The sequence below is a fragment of the Rhea americana genome, unplaced genomic scaffold (assembly GCF_003343005.1).
Source record: "Rhea americana isolate MKP2758 unplaced genomic scaffold, rheAme1 scaffold_55, whole genome shotgun sequence".
NCBI classification, from domain to species: domain Eukaryota; kingdom Metazoa; phylum Chordata; class Aves; order Rheiformes; family Rheidae; genus Rhea; species Rhea americana.
Genome location: NW_028186701.1, coordinates 4,206,943 through 4,233,764, shown reverse-complemented (window position 1 = coordinate 4,233,764; position 26,822 = coordinate 4,206,943). Strand labels below are relative to the sequence as shown.

The 26,822-nt window shown below is 43.4% G+C and overlaps 1 protein-coding gene across 2 annotated transcripts in view; it reads right to left on the bottom strand.

Moving 5' to 3' along the window:
• Positions 1 to 9,006: 9,006 nt before the first annotated feature.
• Positions 9,007 to 26,822, bottom strand: part of LOC146588004 (gamma-aminobutyric acid receptor subunit rho-1) — a 38,974-nt gene continuing 21,158 nt past the window's right edge. For both annotated transcript variants that reach the window (XM_085318740.1, XM_085318741.1), the window contains 8 exons: positions 25,113 to 25,219; positions 23,591 to 23,658; positions 18,237 to 18,460; positions 12,984 to 13,066; positions 12,334 to 12,474; positions 11,420 to 11,572; positions 10,166 to 10,362; positions 9,007 to 9,294 (listed from right to left, as the gene is read on the bottom strand). In XM_085318740.1, coding sequence (XP_085174866.1) covers positions 9,007 to 9,294; positions 10,166 to 10,362; positions 11,420 to 11,572; positions 12,334 to 12,474; positions 12,984 to 13,066; positions 18,237 to 18,460; positions 23,591 to 23,658; positions 25,113 to 25,219 — 1,261 coding nt within the window. The remainder of the gene's footprint in view (positions 9,295 to 10,165; positions 10,363 to 11,419; positions 11,573 to 12,333; positions 12,475 to 12,983; positions 13,067 to 18,236; positions 18,461 to 23,590; positions 23,659 to 25,112; positions 25,220 to 26,822) is intronic.

Genomic DNA, 26,822 nt, shown 5'->3' with positions numbered 1-26,822 from the left:
TTTGTTCAAGAAGTATCCCTCATGCACCTCAGACTGATGAGGAGGCACCATGACTCTACCTTCTGAGATGCCTGACTGTGGAGGGTCTCCAAGGATGCCTGGGACCAGGCTGTGCAGCTGGAACCACCACACTTAACACCCTGCTCCTCCTGACTACTGACAACCACTGCTTCTGGCAGCCAGCAAAGGGAAGTAGATAACCATATTTCTATAATTTTATATTGTCCAGTGCATTAATAATGCCTAGAACATTGCTTTCTTCATAGAGACAGTAAACATCCTGGCTCCTTCACATAAATCCAGTTATTGCATAGTAACTCATAAGTGTATTTAGTCTGTCCTGACCTAAACCATAACACAAGGCTTTTGTCTGAAAACAAGGTCCGGAACATCAGCATTGCCCACAAGCGTGATCTCGCAGTGGAGGAGCGTGTTTCTGAGGGGCTAGAGGTCTCATTGAACAAGATGCAGGAAAAGAGGTGTCAATGAACAAAAGGTTGGGAGCAGGTGACAGAAAAAAATCAGAAAACAGTGCTAGTTCTGGGTGAGTTAGTATAAARTTGCTAATTGTTTTTTGAAATCTCTTTACAGTTGATGTCTTCAAAATTTACATATTTATAGGCCCCTGCCTGTGTAAAGAGAGTTCTGAGCATTTTATAGACTAGAAGAGGTTGAAAGGTGTTGTAAAATAATGTGCTTTTGCACACAGACAATAAGGTGTGTTTTACAGMGTTTTTATGTGTGTATATTTAGCATTCTGCAATTGTTTGGCACAGAAAAAGTGTTGCAAATCTGATAGCACAGGTTTCGGCAGAGAATGTTCTTTCAGCTAAGCGTTTCAGCTGAAGGCGTGTAGCTATGTGGCTCTCAGACAGGGCTGTCTAGTCTTTATACAAAGTGGAATAAATTTCTGAAAATTATTTTTTATGTGAATGCTGTATACAGTGGCAAACCAATCTGGATGTGCACTTGATTTCCAAATAAAATAATAGTTTTAGGAACGTTATAACAGCAAGAGACATTTATGTAAACCAGGGCTTTAGATCTAAGAAACAAGGTTGGAGGTGAAATTCCATTCAAAACTATTTTGCAGAGGAATGCATGCCTCAGAAATAAGAGATACTTATAAGTAAAAATTATAAAGTTTCTTAAGCTGTTTAAGACAGTGTCATATTCACTTTGTCTTTACTAGTAACAGAGGTAAAGCAACAGTTGTAGAGAGCTTCAGAGCTTGCTTTCTTTAAATAGAGATATTTTGCAGCCCACAGGTTCTTTTTTTACACTGAAACACTGACAGAATTTCCTTAAACTGTAATTTCCACAGAACTATATACACTAGTCCTAAGGCATGAATGTATACCTCAGATTCCCAAGCTGAGTTTTAATATCAAGAAACCTTCCTTTTATTGAAGTGTGACAGTATCTATAAATAAAAGGTCTCTTGTAAAACAAATGCTTGCCAAGAAAATAGTCATAGTGATGAAACCATTAGCTTTATAGCTGTTAGAGATTAAGAAATAAACTATGAAAGAGTTTCTATTAATTGTTTTTTTATCCACAAGAKTTACAAGTCTTCTACACCAAATAAATGGGAATGGACAGAAAGTGTTGTAGCCATTGACATAAACTAGCTATTGCTGAAAYGCTTTGAATAACTTGCTAAATTTAGAGTTTGGGTTGAAGCCTCTGGTATGTGACATGCACACATCCTGCTCTCAGGAGAAAATACAAGCAATAGGGCTTTCCGCATTACTTTATCCAGGAATGCCAATGTTGAGGTTTTTCCATAAAATATTAAGTTGAAAGTCTTGGATCATCCAGCTTTCTGGGAATTTGGTTTAGTAGAAATGAACTACATCTGCGGCAGGACCAGTGTCCCAGAAGATGCATACTCCTTTTACTATCTTTCCAGAGGGAAAAAATAATACATTTTCCAGTGAGGTTGTTATTCAGTCCCTCAAGAATTTCTACTTCATGTGGACACAATTATCGTGAGGAAGGCTACGTCCTCTGAGGCATACTTGATCAACAGTACAATAAACATAAAAGTTAATCTGAAGATTGAAATGTCTACTGCATTGCTGCTGGTACCCATGCCTCTTTCTAATAGAGCTTTTTCCTCACCTCTGCTCCTGAGCCTGGCCAGCCAGCCGTGTAGCAGCCTGCCACTGTCTCAGAACTGCTGGGCAAGTTCTGAGCAAGTTAGGTGGTTTAATGGAATAAAAGTGTGTCCCTCTTCAGAGCTCTTAGGCATCCTTGGCCTAGTAGAGAATTTTGGTAAAACTGCTGCCATCTTCGATTTCCTTAAGCACTTACAGAAGCCAGGAGTATCTGACAAACTGGTCAAGGTTTTTTCTTAGCCACAACTGTATGTGACCTTGCTTATTTAAAAACACCGAGAAGCAAAAAGTTAGAATAGCCTGTTTAACACCTATAAGCTATACATTGTTATGCAGTACTATTATTAATGATTGTTCTAGGGTACCTATACAAACTTATCCTTTCAGCTGTTTAGTCTCAAAGGTAACTAGCAAATGTGATAATGGATCAATCCATTTGACTGATAAATATCTGAGATCTCAAGAGCTTATCAAAGGATAAAAAAAATCCACAAATGCAGTACATCTGTTCATCAGAATTAAGTTACTGGAGTCTTATTTCATCATAACCATTTGATAGGTACTTAAAATTCAACAGTAGTTGTAATTTCCATATTTTCACCTACTTCCACTTCTTGGAGGCTGAAGCATTCCTCACAATCTACAATTTGTTCCACTTCCACATGCATCTGAACAGCCCTCGTGCATTGTGTGGCCATCCAACTGGTAATGTCCAATCATGGACATGCAATAGAGGTGGTCTCACAGGTGCTTTTCGTTCCTCACTGCTTGTTCTTCAGTCCTCCATCAAACACCATATTGCTGTACAAGCAAGCATCAGAGAAGTAAGTTCCAGGGATGTCTACCCATTCCTCAGGGCTGGCAAGGAATCTGGATCCGTTTTGTATGGGGAGAATCACTTGCTCAGGCATGAAACATGTAGAGAAAGGGTTATCTAATGATCTGATGATTATGAGAATATCCTTTCAATGGGAAAAAGAGACTACCAATCTTTCTTCCTTTTCTTCTTATTCTGTCTGCTTCTGACTGAATTTTCTTCTCAACTCTCCTTGCTGCTTCATCTTATCAGTAATTATCAAGCATTGTTAAGAATTATTAAAGGCTTCAGTGTCTGGGACTTTTAATTTAGACATGTGAAGGCAGATCCCAGACATCCCTCTATTAGTGCGTCACAACATGACAAAACTTGTGAGCGTCTAACCGTAATCCACAGAGACCTTTCAATACGCTTCAGCATCTAAAACTAACAAAATATAATTGTTATTGTCATCCCAAATGGAGGTTTCAGTAAACCTCCAAGAATTTGGTCTTAATTATATCATGAAGTTTCGTCCTAAAYAAGAAAAATGAGGATTGGAACATGTAATAAACAGTCTAGAGGGAAAGAAGCTTRCTATAATCTTCCCTGTGGTTTAAAACTCACACGCAGGCTCCTTATCCGAACCCTGCCTGTGAAACCTCGGAGCTCCCTGTCGTATCAGGTGTAAGGATTTGTGCAGTGCAAGAGTGTCTCCATGAATGAGGTTATCAATTCAAGGACTGTTTCAGTGCAAAAGGCACAATAAGGAAGGGGAGAAGCAATAAAGGAGACACACAGAGACACAAAACCTTGTAGGCAAGCAGTAATGAAGATGATGACAAAGAGCAAACCCTTGAGTCATTCATCAATGGGCCAATATGAAACTGCAGAGACAGCCAACCTGGTCTCTGTAAATGATGAGAGCAGGGAAACAAGATGAACATGAGGGGATCTGTGGATCTATGTAGAACTTCCTAAGGAATATTTGGAGGGGTGGAAAAGGAGGGAGAATATATAGGAGGGGATATATAATGAGACATTGAGTATAAGGAGCAGCTGGTCAGCATGCTTGGATGAGCAAGCCCTGCACTTGATCACGTTAGTCTGTCCTATCTTCTCACTAAATCTTTTCTTAACTAGCTTTTGGTGTCATCTTACTTTCTTCCCTGAGTACAAGTGCTGTAAGCACTGGGCACCAGTAACTAGAGAAACAGGAGTTGAGGGAGTTCAGATGAACATCTGCAGCCAGACCATAGGCGATGGTGGCTGCATCTGCAGTGCCAGCAGCCAGCTGCACTGGAGTCCTGGTTTTGACGGCCAGCGCGGGTGAGGGTCTCCGTGCCAGCCATGGGGGCCTGGGGCCATGGACCTGCWTGGCCTGCGGACAACCCCCAGGAGTTGGGCAAGGGGGAAAAGGCCTCTGCATTAGACTTGTGGGTCGTTGCGCCTGTGGGTCTGGGCAGCAGCTACATGGGCCAGTAGCTGCGCAGCAGGGGTGCCCATGTCCTGGAGGCARCCATCCATCTTTCAACATCAGTGTCACAAAATTTAAGGACATCTGGTATTTGACAGGACCAGGTCCAGAGCAAAATGGTCTTATGTGCATTGAGAAACTGAGAGAGATAATTCTTCTGAAGGTAGAGAGCATGCAGTGCTGTACAAATGTGAAATTTTATTGTGGTTTTGAGTGTTTCTAGAAAGAAGCCAAAACAAACAAATCACTCAGACTTACTGCAGAAATGAAAAGGAGTGCAATGTTAATGACTGGTTACAAAACCATCCGCTGGAAGGTTAAAATCTCCCAAACTGCATATGTAAGTATGTTTAATGATTACAATTCTTGATAGCAAACACTGGCTGTATATGACATATCCTGTTGTTATAGAATACATATATATACATATATATATATAAGATTGAAAAGGCACTAGAGTTTCCAAAGTAAAACACAAAAATTAACACTGTAAATCCAAAAATGGAGGCTGGGGAGTCCATTTAGAAAGACATACCAGAAGATAAACTTTCAAAATCCCACAAGAAACCAGTCTCCCACCAAAAGTCAGGGAACTTGATAGTCCAGCTGCCATTCATATCTTCAAAATCTCTCTTAATATGCTGGTCAGAGGTTAAAGAATGTTTGTAGCATAAAGTTATATAGATAAGGAAATATACAGTACTGGTACAGCAAACTACATAGCATTAGGCTTCTTACGAAGTAACGTAGTTCACGTATTTAATATCTGGGCAGCTTACTACAAAGTATGGTACTCCTGTTTGTACTGTTCCTATAATCATGAAAATGAGTGGGTTCTTGTAATGCTGAGAACCTGAATACATTTCTGTGCAAGCCATCCCCAAAATATTTTGGAGCTCTTTGTGGAATAAAAYGCTGTTCAGATTGAGGGAAGGCAACCAAACCTCATGGCTAGCCTTTCCATTGCTTTTGCCAGTCATCTTCATCAGACTGAAATGTTTATGGTTTAAGAACTGGTTATGGTTCATCGCTTGGAAAAACTTGCTAGAGAATGATGCAATATGAAGGAAATTTYATAAGACAAAGTTCAGATCGTATAAGCATGTGAAGAAAAGCTATGCAGAAATTAGTAGTAAAATTATCTTATGGTTGGATATGTCTTTTAATGGTCTTAATTTTTGTGATTGGAAGACTTTCTTTGGTTGAGGAGGATAGGATTAGAGACCATCTGGGCAGGCTACACATCCACAAATCCGTGGGCCCGGATGGGATGCGCCCACGGGTACTGAGGGAGCTGGAGGATGTTGTTGCCAGGCCGCTCTCCATCATCTTTGAAAGGTCRTGGAGAACTGGAGAGGTGCCTGAGGACTGGAAGAAAGTCAATGTCACTCCAGTCTTCAAAAAGGGCAAGAAGSAGRACCCAGGCAACTATAGGCTGGTCAGCCTCACCTCCATCCCTAAAAAGGGGATGGAACAGCTCATTCTGGATGTCATCTCCAGGCACATGGAGGAAAAGAAGGTGATCGGGAGTAGCCWGCATGGATTCACCAAGGGGAAATCCTGCTTGACCAATCTGATAGCCTTCTATGACTCTTGCTGACATCAGCAAAGCTTTTGACACTGTCTCCCATAACATCCTCAGGAAGTGTGGGTTAGATGAGTTGACAGTGAGGTGGATTGAGAACTGGCTGAAAGGCAGAGATCAGWGGGTSGTCATCAGTGACATGGAGTCCAGTTGGAGGCCTGTGGCTAGTGGAGTCCCCCAGGGCTCACTACTGGGTCCCATCCTGTTCARCTTCTTCATCAATGACCTGGATGAGGGGACRGAGTGCCTCCTCAGCAAGTTTGCTGATGATCYCAAGCTAGGAGGAGTGGCTGACAYACCTGAGGGCTGTGCTGCCATTCAGAGAGACCTGGMCAGGCTGGAGAGCTGGGTGGAGAGGAACCTCAYGAGGTTCAACAAGGGCAAGTGCAGAGTCCTGCACCCAGGAAGGAATAACCCCRTGTATCAGTACARGCTGSGGGCTGACYTKCTGGAGAGCAGCTCTGCAGGGAAGGACCTGACAGTGCTGGTGGACAGCAAGTTGACTATGAGCCAGCAATGTGCCCTTGTGGCCAAGAAGGCCAATGGTMTCCTGGGGTGCGTTGGGRAGAGTGTYGTCAGCAGGTGGAGGGAGGTGATCCTGCCCCTCTAGTCAGCCCTGGGGAGGCCTCATCTGGAGTCCTGTGTCCAGTTCTGGGCTTCCCACTACAACAGAGACGTGGAGCTACTGGAAAGAGTCCAGTGGAGGGCTACGAAGRTGATCAGAGKGCTGGAGCATCTGCCCTATGAGGAATGGCTGCGAGAGCTGGGCCTCTTCAGCCTGGGGAAGAGAAGACTGAGGAGTGCCTGTTGGTATCTGAAGTGAGAGTGTCAGGGGGACGGGGACAAACACTTTTCAGTTGTCCCATGTTACAGGACAAGAGGCAATGGGCAGAAATTGAASCACAGGAAGTTCCGCYTGACCCTGAGGGGGAATTTCTTCCCTGTGGGAGTGACRGAGCACTGGCACAGGTTGCCCAGAGAGCTTGTGGAGTCTCCTTCTCTGGAGATCTTCAAGGCTCGCCTGGATGCAACCCTGTCTCACATGCTGTAGGTGACCCTGCTGAGCAGGGAGGTTGGACTAGATGATCTCCAGAGGTCCCTTCCAACCTTACTGATTCTGTGATTCTATGATTTCATTGCCATACCTACAGATTGTAGGCTGTAAGTGCAGTATGCAGTGCAGTTATGCATTTGCAGGTCATAATTTCAGCAGTTTTAAGAAATGCTGAGTTTTTTTATATTAAATTTATTTACATATGAAATTAAAAACAAGCATCAAGAATGTTCAAATAATTTCAATGTCTGTACATTATGTCTAGCGTAATGCACAGAGCAACAGATCAGTTGGTCCAGAGCAGTTGCCATGTGAGAAGATTCATTTGCCTTTTGGAGATGCCACTTCTTTGGTCTGATCCTTAGAGCAGCTACATATGTAAAAGACATCCGCTTCAGGAATGGTCCTGTGCATGTGAGAAATTTTACAAGTGTGYGAGAAAGTGTGCATGTGTTTAAAATTCTGCCACCTGCCACCATCATTTAGCCGTATGGATATAAACAGAGAGCATACGACGGCAGACTGACTGAACAACCCAAGTTTCTTTGAGAAATCTTCAGTAATGCTGTTACTGTAAGAGCCCCTGACTCTATTCAGCAAATTCTTATTTTCCTGAAATTTGTTTACTACTACTACTACACAGATTTTGCCTTTTCCATATAGAACAGCTATGCTGGCTAGTTGTTCTGCAAAACTGCGATGGAGAAYTGGGACTTCAGTAAATGCCAAGTGCCTCAGTTCCCACTGCATCTCCTAGGTGTTATCCTGGAAGCATGGGCACGGGGGGATGGTGGAGTACAGGCGCAGTGGACGCAACATCAAAGCAGAGTTGGTTACAGCTACCTGGATCTGCAAACAGACCCTTCATTTCAAAGCTTTCGGCATGGTATCTTTAGTAACTTGGACACAAAGTCCTTACAACTGTATGGTCACTGGTTGAGCACCATTCTATTATGTTTTTACTAAAAATGGACTGGGTTCTTCCTGGAAAGGAGTGCAATTATCAATGCTTTTAGCAGGAACAAGAGTTTACAACAAGCTGCAACTCTGTGTTGCTAACTAGTAACACCTAGGCAATCTCAGAGAGAAGTGGTGTGTTCTGTAACGGGGTGGGGAGGTTTCTTTGTAGACCCATTTGTCTTCAGTGGAACATTTTGTAGAAAACCCTGTTCCCTTTCCCAGGAAACTCAAAAGTAAAATTCCCACGTAAGCAAATCCAAGGAGAGCTCCTGTGGTTTGGTTATCATTGAGAAAAATCTGACTTCTGTCCAGACTGAGTGAATTCCTTTATAAGTGTACACAGTAAGTAATTTTAAAGGAATAATCAAAACAGCCTGGAAAGATTATTTTGCTTTTAAGTATGCTCAAGACAGAGCTCAGTTCTAAACCATGTTACTACTTGGATCTATCAGTTCAGTACTGCTAGCACAGCATGTATTAAACAGTGGAAGCAYGCTTTGGCCATCAACAACCTTGCCAAAGTGTTTCCTGGTACTGGACAATTTGTGCTTCCGATAACTATTTCATCCTGCACACAAATGTGTATTTGCATAGTCTTTGTATTTGTTGGTATTGAATATGATAGGTCTGCTGAGCCCAGAAATATATGCATGCACTCAAGTACGTAGAGAGTTAGGATTTCAGGGTCACGAAATGGGGGATGTACTGTATATAAGCAACTGGCAATTACTGTCACTTGTTAAAATAGTTTACAGTGGCCTATGAGGCACAAGAAGGAACATAGCACAGCTTTAAGTATWAAATGTTAGATTGTATATCCTATATTTAGCTCAAATGTGAAGCTTGCACAGAGATATTTATGTTGAAGATGAGACATACATAGTAAAAAAAAAATCCTGAAAATAATTGATTTTTCTTCAAATTAAAACATTTCTCATTTTCTTTCTGTTAGMCTGTGAGACTGTACTTTCATATAATGAGGCAATGCCCTGTGAACACAGAAGTTACGTATGCTCATGAAAAAATGGACCAGTATATCAAATTAAATAGAATGTATGCACCAGGGAATATTATCCTGGAGTATTTGTCAATGGCGTGAGTGTCGATCCGCATGCTGACGTATCTCTGATTTTTCCGCCTGCCTGAGCCCCTTTCAGACCCCAGCGCCAGCTGCACCATCATTCTGTCCTGTTTGTCTCCGTTCTCGGACACGTAGTGCCCGAGTTCGTTCACGTCACCGTCGTTGTAGCTGCCATCCATCATCATGGGCCGCGGCTGAGGGAGGCTGCACGCGCAGGGAAGCTGTGGACACAGTTATGAGTTATGTCCGGATACACGTGCACAGGGCCCTGTTCTCCTTGCAAAGGCAGAGGGAGGAAAGGCCTGTGGAGTCAGGCTCCTGGGACACACAAGGGAGAACGGGACCAGCGGGCGAGGATGGAGCTGGGCAGCAGCTTTTTTCCTTCTCCGGTTTCACATCTGCAAGACAACTGAGAGCTGTGCAAAAAGCAGCTATCCTCTAGCACCGCTGTTCGTTTGGGAATGAGAAAGTTCATTTGGCTAAAGCACAGCTATCACCATGTAAATAAAGGTTGGGCCAGTTGTTTGAAGCTGAGAAAACCAGAAAAAAGAACAGAGGGAACCTGTGAGAAGGGATGCATTAGGCTTGCCCAACTTGAAGAGCTGATGCTGAGATTTTGGTGGTGTATATAATTTACCTAAAAAGCAAAAAAGGGGGAATTCTGGACCATTACGTATAAGCCTAGGCACTGCCTGGGGAAAAATGAGGGAAATCTGCCGTGTTATCTGACACCCAAAACGCAGTATCCATCTGGTGCTATTCACAGGTTTGTATTTGTATATTCAAAATGACAAAATATTTAAAGGTAAAATATTAAAACCTATTCCACTTCTACAGGCAGTGGAGGGCTATAGGTGGGGGAATGCAGCTGCCCTCATACACCGAAGAAACGCTGGTGAGCTTGAGTGTTGGGTATCTGCAGCTAATCTTTACAACCAACAATACTTTACTGATGGCATCTTTTTGCCAGCATTGATTCTCCCAAGGCAGCAGAAAGCAAAACACTGTAGCTGCCAACTTTAGATAGTTCCCAGACATTTGATGCCCCTTTCCCCAGTGGCAAAGAACAGCATTGGAGATTGAAAACCTCACCTTGTCCCGGAGTTTCCTCTCCTTCCGCTCTTGCACTGTGGTCAGGTAATTCACTGCTGCATATTCCAGCACCGAGAGGAAGACGAACACAAAACTGACCCATAGGTAAATGTCCACCGCTTTGATGTAGGAAACACGAGGCATGGAGGCGTTCACTCCCGTGATGATTGTAGACATGGTCAGCACGGTGGTTATCCCTGAGAATATACCAGGACAGAGAGCTCATAAGGCATGTTCCAACCAGACTCTTTATCACTAACACCAGACGCAGATATAATTTCCTGACATCTCAGTTTACCTGACTGTATTTTTTTCACATTTAAGTGGTGGATTTTGTTGCCTGAGAAGGGTCCAGACAGCCCTGATTTCTAACTGGGGTTTTCCTTTTTTTATTGTGAGGGTAATGCTAATTCTGATTTGAGCACATTCCTCACTGCATAGCAGCAGCACTTTGCCCCTGTGCAAGCTGGCCCTCTTGTTACAAGCACTGATTATTCACATTAATAATCCATTCAAGAGTTGAAATGATGTATATATGCACAAAGGACTGAACTCACAGGAATATCTAAGTGCCTAACTGCTTCTAAAGGCAGTGCCTACATCTCTTGGAGAGCCTAGGCCCAGACATCTATGCTCCTGTTCGATGATTTCTCAAGGCACTGGATACTGCTTCTGAACATGGACTTGGACATGCCCCACTGCCATCTCCCTGAGGGCTGTATATATGCTCTTCCCTGAAGAACATAATTTTAACAATAAACAAAGTCCTGAAATGTGTTCACTGGAATAAATGGAAGCGCTCAAAGTCTGTAAAAACACAAATAGTATTTAACTGAGGACAAAGAATCCATTTTCAAATGAGATTCACATCCATAGCATAGTTCAGCTCCTATGGCAAATCCTGTGATGTGTGGCTTCATCTGTCTGAGGAATGACGTGRAAGCAGAAGCTAAATCCCTCACAGCGCAGTACAATCTTACTTAGCAATTTGAATAATGCAGCTCAGCTTACTGTGTTATCTCCACCCTCTCTCCTCTAGAAAAACTCAATATACTTAAGGTTTGCTAGTGTTGCTAATTTCACATTCTTGTTCACTAAAATTTCTGAAGAATATTGAGACTGGTTCTGTACGTGCTATGTATCTGTTACAAGCMATAAAAGCAGAGCTTGGTGTTTGCTCCTTGATTTGTCTTCATTGTCARGGCCTTGCCTGTGACTGTCTCTTAGGTCTGCTGACTACGAGATCATTTTTACCTAAAGGAACTCTGGCAGGTACAGCTCGGCGATCGATCCAGAAAGACACCCAGGACAGCATAACCATGAGAGTGGCAGGGAAGTAAGTTTGGAGCAAGAAGAAGAAGATGTGTCGGCGCAAGGTGAAGTTTATGTACAGGCGATTGTACCATCCTGCATAACACAGAGAAGAAACCAGAGAAGTTGCACCTAAGCCAAACCAATTTCAGGCAAGAGATGGTGCACCAGTGAAATAGTGCTACATCTGATTTTGGAAAACACAAGTAATGACCACAGACGTTTCAGCTGACAGAAAAGAATCTTCATTGAACTGACTGCTGTAACCTACGTGTCTCTCAGGAGCAGGTCTTCCAGAGAAGATAACATAACCTGTGCACCCAGGGCATTTAATTCATATTAAGGCCTAGTGTGATCTTGAGGGGGAATAGCCTTTCTGGATTTTCTAACCATAGAGATTAAGTGCATTCAGAATAAGGCACTCCTCATTCCAGACAAGGAACATCAAATTATTTGAAAACAGTTAGTCTGAAGCAACATTCCCTTTTGGCAAGTGCTAATCAACTTTTGGAAATCCTCTGTGCAAGTCAGTTCTTAGAGGACTTCAGGGTACAAAGGTCTTAGAAAATCAGGGTCCTGTTTTTGTATGCCTTTCTAAACAGAAATGYATCTGATAATTTTGTAACTATTAACGTGGAAGGGATGGCGCAGTGCAGGCAGCACTGCAGTGAACAAATCATGAAGTCTGGCTGGCGATAGCTGGCACSTTTTGCAGTGCCAAGATCACCCTGGACCCTATCAAGGTCCTGGGCACTCCTGGACCTCCCAATGGGGCATTCCTCTATGAAGAAGGGCAAGAGGGCTGGGCCTGACCCCTTTCCCACAGCCCACGCTCCACCAGGCACTCCGTTACTCACCTGTGCTGCTGTAAAAGGCGAGTTTTGTGGTCGTGTGAAACTCCTGGATCAGGAACTGGGACAGAGATATCCTCTCATCTGTTTTTAGGGAATCATTCCCGTTCTTCCAGTACAGCATGAGGTCATCCTCAGTGTAGGCATCTAGGGGAGAACAGCAAACTTTAATGCAATGCAGTGGAATAGCCATTATGGTACCTACAGCTCAGCACATGCCAATGCATGTTCCAAGCTAAATGTAAGATCCTGGGTCAAAGGGCTGAATGCCACCGGCTGGCTGACAGCCCCAGAAGTTTAAGAGCTGTTGTTGAGGGAGGTACCTGGGGCGAATGGATGCTGCTGGGCACTGCTGACATGTAGGCAAACTGCCCTAGGCAGAGTAGAAGGCTGGGGCAGCCCAGCTGACTTTTAGGGGGACACTGACAGGACAGCATTTGCCAATGATGTTTAAAGTATATTTTCTTGTTGCAAACACCATCTAAAAGAATTATATCAAAAAATACTTAAGGGAAGGGATTTGTTCTCAGTTTTGAAGTTTGCTCACTTGGGTTAGACCTCCAATTTATTTACCAACTCCTTACTTTATAATCAAACCTAGGTGTAGGTGGCCACAGTGTGAACCCTTGGCTTACACATGCCTCCCTTTAACTTACAGCTCTCAATCTCCAGGGAACAAGTTTGTGTGTCCAGGGGAAAGCGACTGAAATCCATGTTGCACATTGCTGTTACTGTAACTCTAGGAATAATAAGAAACAGCACATTAAAAGCTAGGCTTGTTATGTGACTGAAAAATAACAAAGCTTCGAGTTTATTTTGTTATTAAATAGCTACCTGGTCAGTAACAGTTCATTGAGAAAAAGCACCTTCCTTTGAGCTAAAGCCATTCCATTTGAGCTAAAGCCATTTGTCCTTCTCAGCAAAYTAGTGTTAGACTAGATGACTAGAAAGGCCACCATAAACTCCTACCAGATGAAAAAAAGTAGGGAAGAAAATGGGAAAGGGCAGAGAGGAAACTTTTTCACCATTTGTAGTTTTCTCTGCACCCCTTGAATAGCCAGCTACTTATTCAAAACCTGGCAATCATACTTTGACATCAACCACTAGAGGGCACAGACGGTACCTAGAGATAGAACTGAAGCTGGTCCAAGCTCACGACCACTGAAATGCTCTGCACTATAAAACAGAAACTCTGGTCTTCCTCTAGTCTGTCTCATTTATAATAGTATAATTTTATATATGCTCTGGGAGCATCCAAAAATCTTGATTCAATTGCCTTGAGGAGTTAAGGAGAGGAGAGGAGTCGAGTTCAGTTTGTCCAGGACTGAATGGGAATTCAGATGTCCAAGGTGCAAGCAGCAATCTTGAACGACYCCCCCCACCCATTGCCTCACACTTTACAGGCCCCCTGACATCAATAGCTCAGCAGTGTCTCTACTTGCAGCACAGGCATCCCCAGGTGCCTGGGGTCGGGTCCTGCTTGTTCCCGTTAGGGTCTCCATGTGGGCTGGACTGAGTGGTTCGGTTTACACCTAACCCCCATCAAGTTTCATAGGCTGAGCCTGTCCTGCCCGTTTTGCATAGGGAGTTTGTGATGGYGAGGGTCTCCAAGGATGATCAAGAGCAGTCTGTGGGAACTTGTACTTTCTTTTAATCACCTACTTGCTTTTGACAGACCCTCAACCTGCCAGCTTAGCTGCTCAGTGATCAGACAACTGTCAWTCTTTGGGGAACACATGGATTTACACTCAGTTCCCTTCTTAACAGACTCAACACCACATCTCTCTGGAGAGTGCTCCCACAACTGGGTTATTCTGGATGGAGAAATATGTTCCTCTCAAAGATGTTCCACCAGGCAGAAAATAAGGGAGAAAACCAGGCAGGGTCAGCATCAACCTCTAAACTAGATGTCACAACTCTCACTTGTTCCCACATTGGACCATTCACGCATTGCACGTGAAACAGTTACTGCATAAAAAGTACGACGGGTCTAAAGTCAGCATAATGTTTGCATTGCTTTAGCTGTACATGTGAGTCATTAGGAGTTATATACCCTCAGGTGAAGCTCATTATGTTGTGTGACTAAGGATGTTTGGTCTGTTGTCTTGCTTAATGTAAAGGTAAATTTGTATTCAGGGTAATTTATATCTCTTTGTAATTACCTGTAAAAACAGTAATTGTACATTTCATTAGGCCCTGAGACTCTGTTGCAAAATAAAGTGGGTAAATATAACCTTCCCAATGAACTAYTGGCTGCACCACTGGTGTTGGCAACAGCRTTTTCATTTCTATGATCATGGTACCCTGTTTGAAGACTGGCAGCTGATGGGGAGAGAGATGTCCCTCACTAAGCCGGGCACATATGTCTTTGCCAACAGGTTGGCCAGCCTGGTAAAGAGAGCTTTAAACTAGGAAGGGTGGGGGAAAGGGAGAGTTATAGAGACAGGGAAGTCAACAAAACGTGGCTCAAGCTGGATGCCTCCATTGGGTGCATGCAGCTGTGGGAAGTGCATATGAGACACTTCAGRAAAGATAGGCTAGGAAGTGAGGTGGTGRAGTTGCTCTTTATGTGAGAGAGCAACTGGAATGTGTTGAACTCTGTCCAGGGGTGGATGAAACGCAAGTTGAGAGCTTATGGGTAAGAGTTAAAGAGCAGGCTAACATGGGGGACACTGTTGCAGCCATCCGATCAGGAAGAGGAAGTCAATGAGGCCTTTTACAGACAGCTGGAAGTAGCCTCACAATCACAGACCGTGGCTCTCATGGAGAACTTCATCCACCCTGATATCTGCTGGAAGAAAACACAGCTAGGCAAAACAGTCCAGGAGACTCCTGCAGAGCATCAATGGTAACTTCTTGACACAGGTGGTGGAGGAGCMAACAAGGAGAGGTGTGCTGCCAGACCTTGTGCTAACAAACAAAGGAAGATTGGTTGGATATATGAAGACTGAGGGCAGCCTTGATCRTGAGATAGTGGAGTTCAGGAGCTTGCAAGGAGCAAGCAGGGCAATAAGTAGGATCGCAACCCTGGACTTCGGGAGAGCAAATTTTGGCCTCTTCAGGGAACTACTTGGAGGAATCCCATGGGAGGGGGGTTGAGGGATAGTATAGTGATTATCACATCTGCTTTACATGCTGAAGGGCCTAGGTTCAAGCACCAGTGGAACCAGCACCAGGAAATCTTTGGACTAGATGACCTCCAGAGGTCCCTTCCAACCTTACTGATTCTGTGATTTTGTGGGTTAGGGTCCTAGAAGGAAGGGGAGTCCAAGAGAGCTAGTTAATATTCAAGTATCACTTCCTCCAAGCTCAAGAGCAGTGCATCCCTATGAGTAAGAAGTAAAGCAAAGGGGGCAGGAGACCTGCATGGGTGAGCAAGGAGCTCCTGGCAAAACTCAAACAGAAGTACACAGAAYGTGGAAAAAGAGACAATCTACTTGGGAGGAATAAAAAAATGTTGTCAGAGTACGCAGGCATGTGATGAGGAAGGCTAAGGCCCGTTTGGAATTAAATCTGGCAAGGGATGTCAAGGACAGCAGGAAGGGCTTCTTCAAATACATCAGCAGCAAAAGGAAGACTAGGGAAAATGTRGGCCCACTGATGAATGGGGCAGGGGCCCTGGTGACGAAGGATGCAGAGCAGGCAGAGTTACCAAATGCCTTCTTTGCTTCAGTCTTCACTGCTAAGAGCAGCCCCCAGGAATACCAGAGCCTGGAGACAAGAGAGAAAGTCTGGAGAAAAGAAGACTTTCCTTTGGTGGAGGAGATTTGGGCTAGAGATCTTCTAGGCAAATTTGACATCCAGAAATTCATGGGCCCTGATGAGATGCACCCACAAGTGCTGAGGGAGCTGGTGGATGTCATTGCTAGGCTGCTCCACTCTCCTTCATCTTGGAAAGGTCATGGAGAACAGGAAAGGTGCCTGAAGAGTGGAAGAAAGCCAATGTCACTCCATCTTCAAAGGGGCAAGAAGGAGGACCCAAGAAATTACAGGTCAGTCAGCCTCACCTCCATCCCTGCAAAGGGGATGGAACAGCTCATTCTGGATGTTGTCTCTAAGCATGTGGAGGAAAACAAGGTGATCGGGAGTAGCCTGCATGGATTCACCAAGGGGAAATCCTGCTTGACCAATCTGATAGCCTTCTATGATGGAATGACTGGCTGGGTAGATGAGGAGAGAGTAGGGGACGTTGTGTACCTTGACTTCAGCAAAGCTTTTGACACTCTCTCCCATGGCATCCTCCTAGAGAAGCTCAGTAAGTGTGGGTTAGACGAGTGGACAGTGAAGTGGATTGAGACTTGGCTGAAAGGCAGAGCTCAGAGGGTTGTGATCAGTGGCACAGAGTCTAGTTGGAGGCATGTAGCTAGCAGTGTCCCCCAGAGATCGGTACTGGATCCAGTCTTGGTTCCTGCCAGCAACGCCTGTTTGCCTTATATGTGTGATTAACTTGTATGCGTGACATTGAACGTCATGAAACCTCATGACATTCAATAAAGGCAAGTGCAGGGTCCTGCACTCAGGAAGGAATAACCCCATGTATCAGTACAGGCTGGGGGCTGACCTGCTGGAGAGCAGCTCTGTGGAGAAGGAACTAGGAGTGCTGGTGGATGACAAGTTGACCATGAGCCAGCAATGTGCCCTTACAGCCAAGAAGGCCAAAGGTATCCTGCGATGCATTAGGAAGAGTGTTGCCAGCAGGTCAAGATCCTGCCCCTCTCCTCAGCCCTGGGGAGGCCTCATCTCGAGTACTGTGTCCAGTTCTGGGCTCCCCACTACAACAGAGACATGGAGCTCCTGGAGAGAGGCCAGCAGAGGGCTCCAAAGATGATCAGAGGRCTGGAGCACCTGCCCTACGAGAAACGGCTGCAAGAGCTGGGTCTCTTCAGCCTGGGGAAGAGAAGACTGAGGGGGATCTTAGCAATGTCTACAAATACCATAAGGGAGGGTGTCAAGAGGATGGGGACAAACTCTTTTCAGTGGCACCAAGTGATAGGACAAGAGGTAGTGGGCAGAAATTGAAGCACATGAAGTTCTACCTGAATATGAGGAGAAATTTCTTTCCTGTGAGAGTGACAGAGCACTGGCACAAGTTGCCCAGAGAGTCTCCTTCTCTGGAGATATTCAAACCCACCTGGATGCAACTCTGTCTAACATGCTSTAGGTGAYCCTGCTTGAGCAGGGAGGTTGGACTGGATGATCTCCAGAGGTCCCTTCCGACCTCAACCATTCTGTGATTCTGTGACAACTGCTCTGGACTTTTGTTTATTTTAAGACATTGCCTTTTTCCTTACATTGTGCCTTATCTCCTTTGCAATGCCTTGCAGTGGTCACACCTTGCTTTTCCATGGTGAGTTCCCTCAAGGAACTGCAGTACGCGGCTGGTAGATCACACACACAAGACAAAGAGGCATTGCTGGCAGGAACCAAGAAAATCGCTTCCTGCAAAGGGCACTTAATGAACTGGCACAAGTTACTGTCAGAGGGATCCAGATTTTCCTTCCCACTGGTTCTAGGCTAGTGAGGTTCAGCAGGCAATGGGAATGTGGTGTGTTAGGAGTTGCAAGGGGGATAGAGAAGTCACACAGATTAGGAAATCCCGCTCTCAAGGCAGACAAGCGGGAGGGACAGCAACTGGCTAGAGGAAGGTGACACAAACTGTTTCCTAGGAATGAAGTTTCAGTCCTGACTCTCACTCTATTTATATAATACTGGCCCAGATTGCCTCCTTGTGCACACACGCATTTTTATTATGATAACGGAAGGGGATTTTTCCTCCTGATCACAGCAGCTAGTCAGTACATTTATTTATTTATTCATAGCATGAAGCCATACAAAAATGAAATACAGGAGGAACCTATACTTTCTCTCTCATTTCACTAATAACTAGCACTGATTGAATGCAATTTTACCTGAGACTATAAAGTACCTTCCCGTCTGGCTGGACTCGCAGCATGACATTATCAGTGGTGGTGTCGTGGATGAAGGAACGCTTGGAGTGGACAAAGAACATGTCGGGGACCCAGATCTTCTTCACAAGCCGGCCATCAAACGTCATGCTTTGGTTGTTGGTGCTCGGGAAGGACAGCCTTTCGTCTTTCCAGTAGTGCCTCAGATAAAGGGTCATGGTGAAGTCCTGAAATAGACAGATTTGTATTACAACTAGTATCTTATTGCCATAGGCAAGTTTGGAGATCTTCTCTCCACCTTCCTGCAATGACTTCTCTCCTCTGGTACCAACAGTAAGTTATGAAGCACAGTTCCTGAAGTCATATCCACTCTCCAAGGTGCAGTGGCCAAGTTCAGCTGTAGCTTGCTTGCTCCTCAGGTCAAAATGACTTACTAGGTTCAGAAATCAGAGGCCTGCAGACRTCGGATCAAACACTGTGTTCTCCTGTCTGTGAGCCGCTCCAGGGGCCAGACAGCAAATACACCAAGGCAGTGGTAGGTACTGTGAGCTACGAACCACTTAACCCTCCARCCCCCTGATGATGTATTTCGGGAGCTGACTGTAAAGGAGCAAATGTTTACTACCTGAGCTGCCCCCACCGCTCCTCCAGAAACTGCCTTCACCCMGGCAGCTGGCAGAAGTCACTGAAATGCGGGAGCTCTTCCTGCATCACAGCAATGRCAAGGGCACAAGTCTACCAACTTAGGGTTATGCAAAGAAGTCATGGAGTCTCAGCCAAGATCCTAATGGGCTTATCAGGGGAGCTTCTAGATGAGATTTGCACAGGGGAGAGATGGTGTTTGAAGCCTACAGAAACCCAGAGCTATTAGGCTTTCCCGGGACATGATTTTCCTCTCCTCCCATCAGAGGTTATCATAGCTGGAGGCAGATCTCCACATGACATARACTGGCACAGCTCTTTCGCTATGACTGATTTATAACAGGAGAGAGCAGGCTCAAACTCCGTCATTTGTTAAATCTTTTTATTACTGCCTTTTCCCCCTTTTCTCTTGACCTAGAGAGGTTTTCTGTATTTGGCTGAAATTTGGAGGGTTTTTTTGCTCTTTCTCCCCACATATTGTACTCTTAGATCTGATGTCTGTTTCTTCTTTTCTAGCTCCATYGTATTTTCTGGATCTGACCCCAGAAGCACATATGCTTGCATTTACCTTACTTATTTTGAAGGATCCCCCACATAGCTGATGCATTAAGCTCATGCATACATGTCTTTAAGCATGGGGTCATACAGTGTAACATAACATGTTGCCCATAAGCTGAGGGAAAAGTGTCTAAGGCTGACCAGTCTGCCATGGTACCTGCGTCAGGGCAGTTAAATGGRTTTGGACTATTTTTAAAAAATTATTTGTCATTTTGATTTTTTCCACAACACTTTCCAATCCCTTTAAAATACATTTTTTTGCAATTTGCTTTCMGAAGTAGTTTATTAATCCAGGCTATGCTAGTACTACACTGGAGGTCAATATAATTCCAGAAAATGTTTTACATTGCATCCATCTGAAGCTTCCCAAAGCCACTGACCATGTCATTTCTTTCTTTTTTCACTTCTTTCTTTTATTTTGGTCCATTCTATAGCATTCTTTAAGATTTTTTTCCTGTATACAGATTTAAAGAAAATCATTCAGGGAAACCTTTTTTATTGACTCCTAATTGGCTATTATCTCCTTTAAACAGAAATAAATTAAGTTAAGCCCCATTTTCTTGCATAAACATTTGYGTTTATGGTTCTGTGGAAAAATCAAATATTTTCAGCTCTCATTAGAAATGATACATTAATCCTAGTTTTCTGCTATTCAGCTGGGAACCACAATATTTTGTAATGTGTCATCTGAAATTGCCCCAACCAACAACCATGTAATTTCTCCCTCTTCTTTTGATCCATTTCTCAGAGACATTATTTACTCTCTTGCTATTTTTGCAAACAAATTTCCAGTTTTGGGTAGGGTAACAATTTTTTTTTCTACCTTTCCTCCAGACAAAACAGTTGCCCTGCACAGCCCACAAAAGCAGTGTTTATTTCAGAGTCAATTGCCCATAATAGATTGCTATAAATTTTAAAATTAATCAGACAAAAAATATCTGATTTTTGACATCCTAAAGAAATTTTAAAATGTCATTTATGACTTCCTCACTTTCTTGTAAATATTCAGAAAGTAAGAGAAAAGGAAAACTTGATATATTTACCTCAGCAAAATGAAATTTAGTACACAGCRAAGAACTCTGTAATTGATATGTGTTCATTCAAAAAGCAAACAGCAACGATCTTGCAAAGCACTATGGCCTTTTTATACAAAGGTGCCTGTGTTAGAAAGAATTGATTCTGCCATTTAAAGTCTTTCTCATCGTTATTCTGCTAACAGCCAAAATTGACTCYGAATTTTTTTCCCCCGAGGCTATAAAGTACTTTTCCCATGTGACTGGGGGTTGTAGCATGATGCTATCTACAGCAGCAGCARGGAGAAAGGTGTTTTAGAAATGTTGGCCTGGGTGGCTCTGACTGGCCATGCAGCAGCAGCCCAGTTGGCACTGATGGGACAGGCTCATGTTTCTTCCTTGGAGACCTAGGAAGGGAGGAGGGGACACTGTGAGGAGTAGTGGCAGCATTCAAAAACCAGGGGAAATACCCCAAAATCATAAGGTTTGCTTAAAAATAGAGCTTTTATTTTTTTTTAACTTTGAAATTGTGACTGTTGAGTTCTTTCCTTTTGCCTTTGAGTGTTCAAGCTTTTTGGAGGCTCTCTGACCACCTTCACAAACTTCCCCCRCAGCCACCAAGACTGGGAACACTCTAGGAGAGGCGAAAGCTGAGAGCTCCCACGGCTCAAGGTCAGGGCACAAAGAGAAACATGGGAGGTGGCTGGAGGCCTTCAAATGAGTTGGGGTAAAACATGTGCGCGCAGACAGACTCGGTGCAGCCTCCTCACRCATCCTGGTATATCTCAGCTTTGTAACCCTACTGCACCTTGCAAGTGGTGGAAGTCCAAGCTGACTGCAAATATCCCAGCRCATGCAAAAGCTAGAATTGCATGGTGGAGGGACATGACCAGGGTTATAATCCCACAGCAGAGTRTAARTTTGATGCTGGCTAGACGTGATACRGTATGATACTCTGTCTGTACAAGGATTTCTTGTCCATGGCAGGGCAAAGCCAGGTGGGTGAGCTTGCACTGTTGGCAGTGCTGTGAGCTGTCCTGTTTGGTTCAGCCCTGGACATGAGCCGGATGTGCATGTACGCACATGCAAGCTCACACACGCACACACGCACGCACATCAACACAGAGCTGCCTCCTCTCAGTTGCTGCCTCTCATCGGGGAAGGACATACTGATAGCGGCTACCTGGCTACTTCTATGCTGTATGGGGCAAGAATAAACATTCGCTGACGTTCAGCAGAGSCTGACTCACAAATTTTGAATCATATAGGTCAGTAATACTGAAACCTCTTTAGGCTGGATAGGAATGTTTAGTTCAGCCACATGCTAAGAGAAGTCAATTGGAAATAACCAAATATGCTCAGAAACCTCCCATGAAGGATCAGAAACCTTGCTGGGTGAAACATTCCCATCAAATGGCTGAATGATTCTATTTTTTTCTGTCAGACCGAGGGAGAGACAAAGACTCTCTCACCTCACTGATTCCCCCACTCATCCCACACACTGCACTTTTATGTCAGCTTTCTCACAAATTAACAGCATGGGACCAGTGCCAAAACCACGGACGTCAGAGGGGCTCTGCTGTTGAGGTAAGAGGAGCTTGGCTGGCCACAGACCACAGAGCAGGGACATTACACCTGGTGGGCAACAACCTGGAYGCAGTTAAGTGAGAAACACTGACTGTGCTGCCGCAAAACTGTATTCCTGGTTTAGACATGGGAAGAGGTCAGATGAGAGCGTTCTAGCCCTATAGCAGTCATTAATTAAGAATGCAGAGAAGTTTGAGCTTTCTGTGAAATCATTAGAACTATTAACACATTCGTTGGAATAGCAAAAAATTCCAAAAAGTGTTTTGTGTTGGGCTGTAATTTTTTTTTCTTACAAAGCAAAAGCTGAGACATTTTGAGACTCTAGAAATGATCTAACTGGGTTTTGAAAGGATTCATAAAACTGATGTAGATCTTGCAGTATTATATGTGGGATCATCTCCCATTCTCCTTCTGTGTTCCCACTCCCTTGCATGGCTGGTTATGTCATGCATGTATGATGTAAAGTATTTCCAAGAAAAATCTCTTCCAGAAGTCATACCCTACTTTCAGTGGTGTTTTGTAACAAAGAAAGCTTCTAAAACAAAAATCATAGAGGTCAAAATCCACAGCACTTTCAGAGTATTTGAAAATTGACAGTTTTCACATTACTAATTGCATGGTGGATWGGAAATGAAGGAGGAACATTCAGAAATGAATTTAGCCTGTGCAGAATGCCACCATCAGTCCTGACTGTTCCTGAAATCCTGCTTTACCATCAGTGCAAAGATTAAGGGAAAGTCCTACGCAGCCTTATGTTGGTCCTCTGTACACAACAGGGGCGATACAACTGCTAATGAACCGCAGGCAGATTCTAGAGAAACTTCTGCCCTTAGAAAACTTTCAGCCTCTTGCGGCTGTGCACTTCCCAAGGGGATGAGTAATTTGACCACAGAGAGAGCCTGTCTTTTGAGGTGACATTTAAATGACAAGCTCCTCTGTTCTCACCGCAGTGCTATCGCAAGATGGGTATGCTGCCACTGTCATGTACAGACTGCTGCTCACTCTGGCTGCCTTGCAGAGAGCAGGACTTACCAGTCTGACCCAGTGTTGCTCTAATGGCAGCTTCGYGGCTTCTGGTTTGGAGCTAGCTTGCCCCTGACCAAGCTCAGTACACAGGTGAAACCAGATTGCACCTGCAATGTATCGCACAAAGTGTAATAAAACTAACACATTAATTGTTCTCCTCTCCTCAGAGCTTTCAAATCTTATCACTTCTTAACAAAACATAAAAACTCAAATCTTTTGAGGGTAGTTTTGGCAGTGCTGTGTCATTTTCTCCTAGAGAAAATAAAAGGTCTGGTTAACTTTTCTTTCTTTTGCTTGGAGACATTTAGAGAGAGAAAATAGTAGTTTGAGGTCAGTGGAACTAATTGTTGGCAGATCCTGGTCAAATACGTTGCCTAGAGAGTTTGTGGAGTTTCCACCCTTGGAGCTATTAAAAACTTGACTGGACATRGTCCTGGGCAACCTGCTCTCGCTGCCCCTGCTTGAGGAGGAGAGTTGGACTAGAGGATCTCTAAAGGTGCCTTCCCACCTCAACAAAGCTGTTATTCTTACCATATCCACTTCAGAAATGCTATCCAGACTTTCAACTTGGACATCTACCCCAACTGGAATTGCAGGGCCTGGAAAAAGTCGAGAAAGTATAAACTTGGTGAGACAAGGTAACCATCTGATTTTCATATCTTAAAGATAAAAATTGATGTTCAGTCTAGAAAAGAAACAATAGTAAACTAACTGATTCCAGTGACTGGAATTCGTAATAAAAACTTAATAACAATGAAAATCAGCAATTAGACTAACTTATTCCTGACTTCCCCTCCACTATATTGCTTTTTACTGTTACATTTTCTAACAATCAACATACACATTTCTTAGGCTATAATATGCTTTGCAATGCATTCAAAACGCARAAAATCTTGGTGGAGCTGCCTGATTCTCAGTATAGGATGGGATCTTCTTTCTAAACCTGTCCTTCAAAATTTAAAAATAATGACTATAGTGCTTAAGTCAAGGATTGACCATCCTCCAGCACATCCCACTCACACAGAGAGACATGGAGGTGCAGTTGAGAGGATGTGGGAGAATTATTCRTAATTTTTCCCTCACTTCCTCTGCTCCACTTTCAGACTAATAAGATCCCTGAGAGCTACTCCACTTATTTTGCTTTTACGTCATTCAGTGTTTGGCTGCGGATGAGAAGGCATGAGGGCTGCCTGTGAAAGAGGCTGTGTTACAGAGGCACGTGCCACGGGGTCTGGGATTCCTGAGGAAAAGAGTCAGGCTACAATGAGACATAACAGGGATTTTATTTTTTCTCCCTCCTCCAGACCTTGACCTCTGGCAATTACAGTACAGGAGATCTGGCAGACAAACAATGCTCACTTTAGTGGATGGCTATGAAACTAAAACCATTTTAAATTAATTGAACATGCTGGTATTTTGTATATTGAGCATTTAGCAATAAAATCTTCTTCCTATCAGAGAATATAATGGTATCCTGGATTTGAATGACCATCTGTCAGCCAGAAAGGGTAGATAAATTACAACATTCTTTAATCCGATAGGTTGAAGAAARCATGTTCTCCTTAATCCATTTCTCTAAAAGCTTAGCTTGCCGTAGCACGCAGCCACAAAACTGTGAGCAAAGTATTAACACACGGCATTCAAAATATTTTCCTTCTTATTGTAAATGAAATGGCCAGATCTGTAAATATGGTACAACATTTGATTTTGCACAAACGTTGCAACAAAGTCCTAGAATTCCTGACATCTAGGAATAAATGTAAGCTGTTCTAGTTGATTTTRTCAGAATAAATTGTCATTGAATACCAGGAATATTAAATTGCCTCTATTCATGTTTCCATGCCTTTGGTTAAGCTATTTATTCAGGGAAGGAGGAAGGTTATTTCAGTGCAACCCTATCCCCTCACATATGTCATGAATCCATGACACAAAATAACAGAAATTAGAGACAGAAAAGGCTCTGCTTTGTTGATCTGCTTGTTGATATAACTTTTGTTACAGTATTAAAAAGTTATGATGAAGAATACCACTGACGAATAGGCATGTTTCATACCTCCAAAACCTGGTCTCATGCTGAAGTCATGGTCATCTATTCGCAGCAGCTGCTCTGACTTTGTCAGTGGAGATTTGGTGATGTCGGGGCTTCTTTTTAGAATTGGGCTACCAGGAGGAGAGAAACAGAGCTATGAGTCCTGATCAGTGCCTCTAAATATGCTATTTCACYGCAGTCCTAAAACTAGACCCCGTTCTTGCTCATTTGCCTCTTAAACCATGACTGTGTGATTGCTTGGAATAGGTGGTAGCATGTCATCAAAAAATAATTCTTGTATTCAATATTCAGTGCTTAGATAGCTATGGTAAAGCTGGCAGGCAGATAAAACATTTGTTTTGTGACTTTTGTCTCTGTAAAATTATCTGTGTATCTAATACTGTTTGGATACAAACATTCAAATGTGGACTAGAAAAATAGTGTGCAGGAGTAAATGAGGAAATGGAAATGCAGGGAAGCTTTTCTGACAATGATTTATGACAAGGCATGAGGACAGGAATTAGGGAAACAATATATCAAATAAGCTGCTGGCTGTAACCCAGGAACAAAATGGAGATAGGCTGGGAACCACGCCAGGAGGCAGCCCCCCCAACCCCCCATAGCTTGGGATAAAATGATTAGCTCCTGCCCCAGATTTCAAATGAGAATTAAAAGGAGCATTAAAGACTGGAGAGTTTGGAAAGGGTCATTCCAGATGCTGGCAGAGTCACAKCAAATGTTGGGTGGAGGATGGTCTGCTCATCCTCTGAATCCACCTCTGAAAGTGAAAATAATGTTCAGCTCTGTAGCACAGGGACCTGGATTGTAGTTGCAGCAGCTCTTTTATAGCTCTGTAATGTAATTAAACCCTTGTTGCACTCTGAGATAGCCACATGACAGCTGATAAGACARCATGAGAACTCAGAAAAGGGAGGAAAGATTTTGCTGTTTCTGAGTTTGAAAAAAAGATGATATGATCAGAGGGACACTTGCCTGAATATATAGAAAACAAGTCAAAAATAGATCAAACAAAACCAKAGTAATAAAGAAACTTGATGGGGAATATTTTCCAAAGATAAAGTTTTTCATARATCAGATTACTTAATCATGCTGTATTTTCTCATAGGCTGATGGACAGTCATACCACAGGAATCCAATACAATAATCTACTTCGATGTCCTGTCTTACAGAAGCTAGAAGTGTTAATAGTGACTCTGATGTCAAACCCATAGCTTTACCTGAACTATAGAGCATTTTAGAAAGGTAGTCAGTCTGAATTTAATGRTTTCTAAGGGTGAAGAGTTCACTGTATCCATCGGTGAGTTCTTCAAGTAATTAATTATCCACATGGAATTTTAAAAGATGCCCCCCTGCTTCTACTTTAGATTTCTTTAATTCCGCCTCTGTCCACAGCATCTTGCCCCTATTTTGTTACATAGAAGTGACCTCACAAACCAGATGTCTATAAGTCAAAGCAAAACAATTCCTAAATTCTGTCTTGGCTACAAGAAATTCACTGCATTTCTTTCCTGTCTTGATGAAAAGCATGTGTCACAGAAGCTGGACCATTCTCACAGCTCTTATCAGAGTCTTTTTCTCTTTGTCAACATCCAGAAAAAAAGTAGATGAACCTGAGGAATAAAGTAGCAGGCTTAGGGTGCAGTTAAGTAATTCAAAAATGCACTTCCATGCCCCTGGTGTTTAATAACAAAGTATTTGGCTATGAGTCATAGT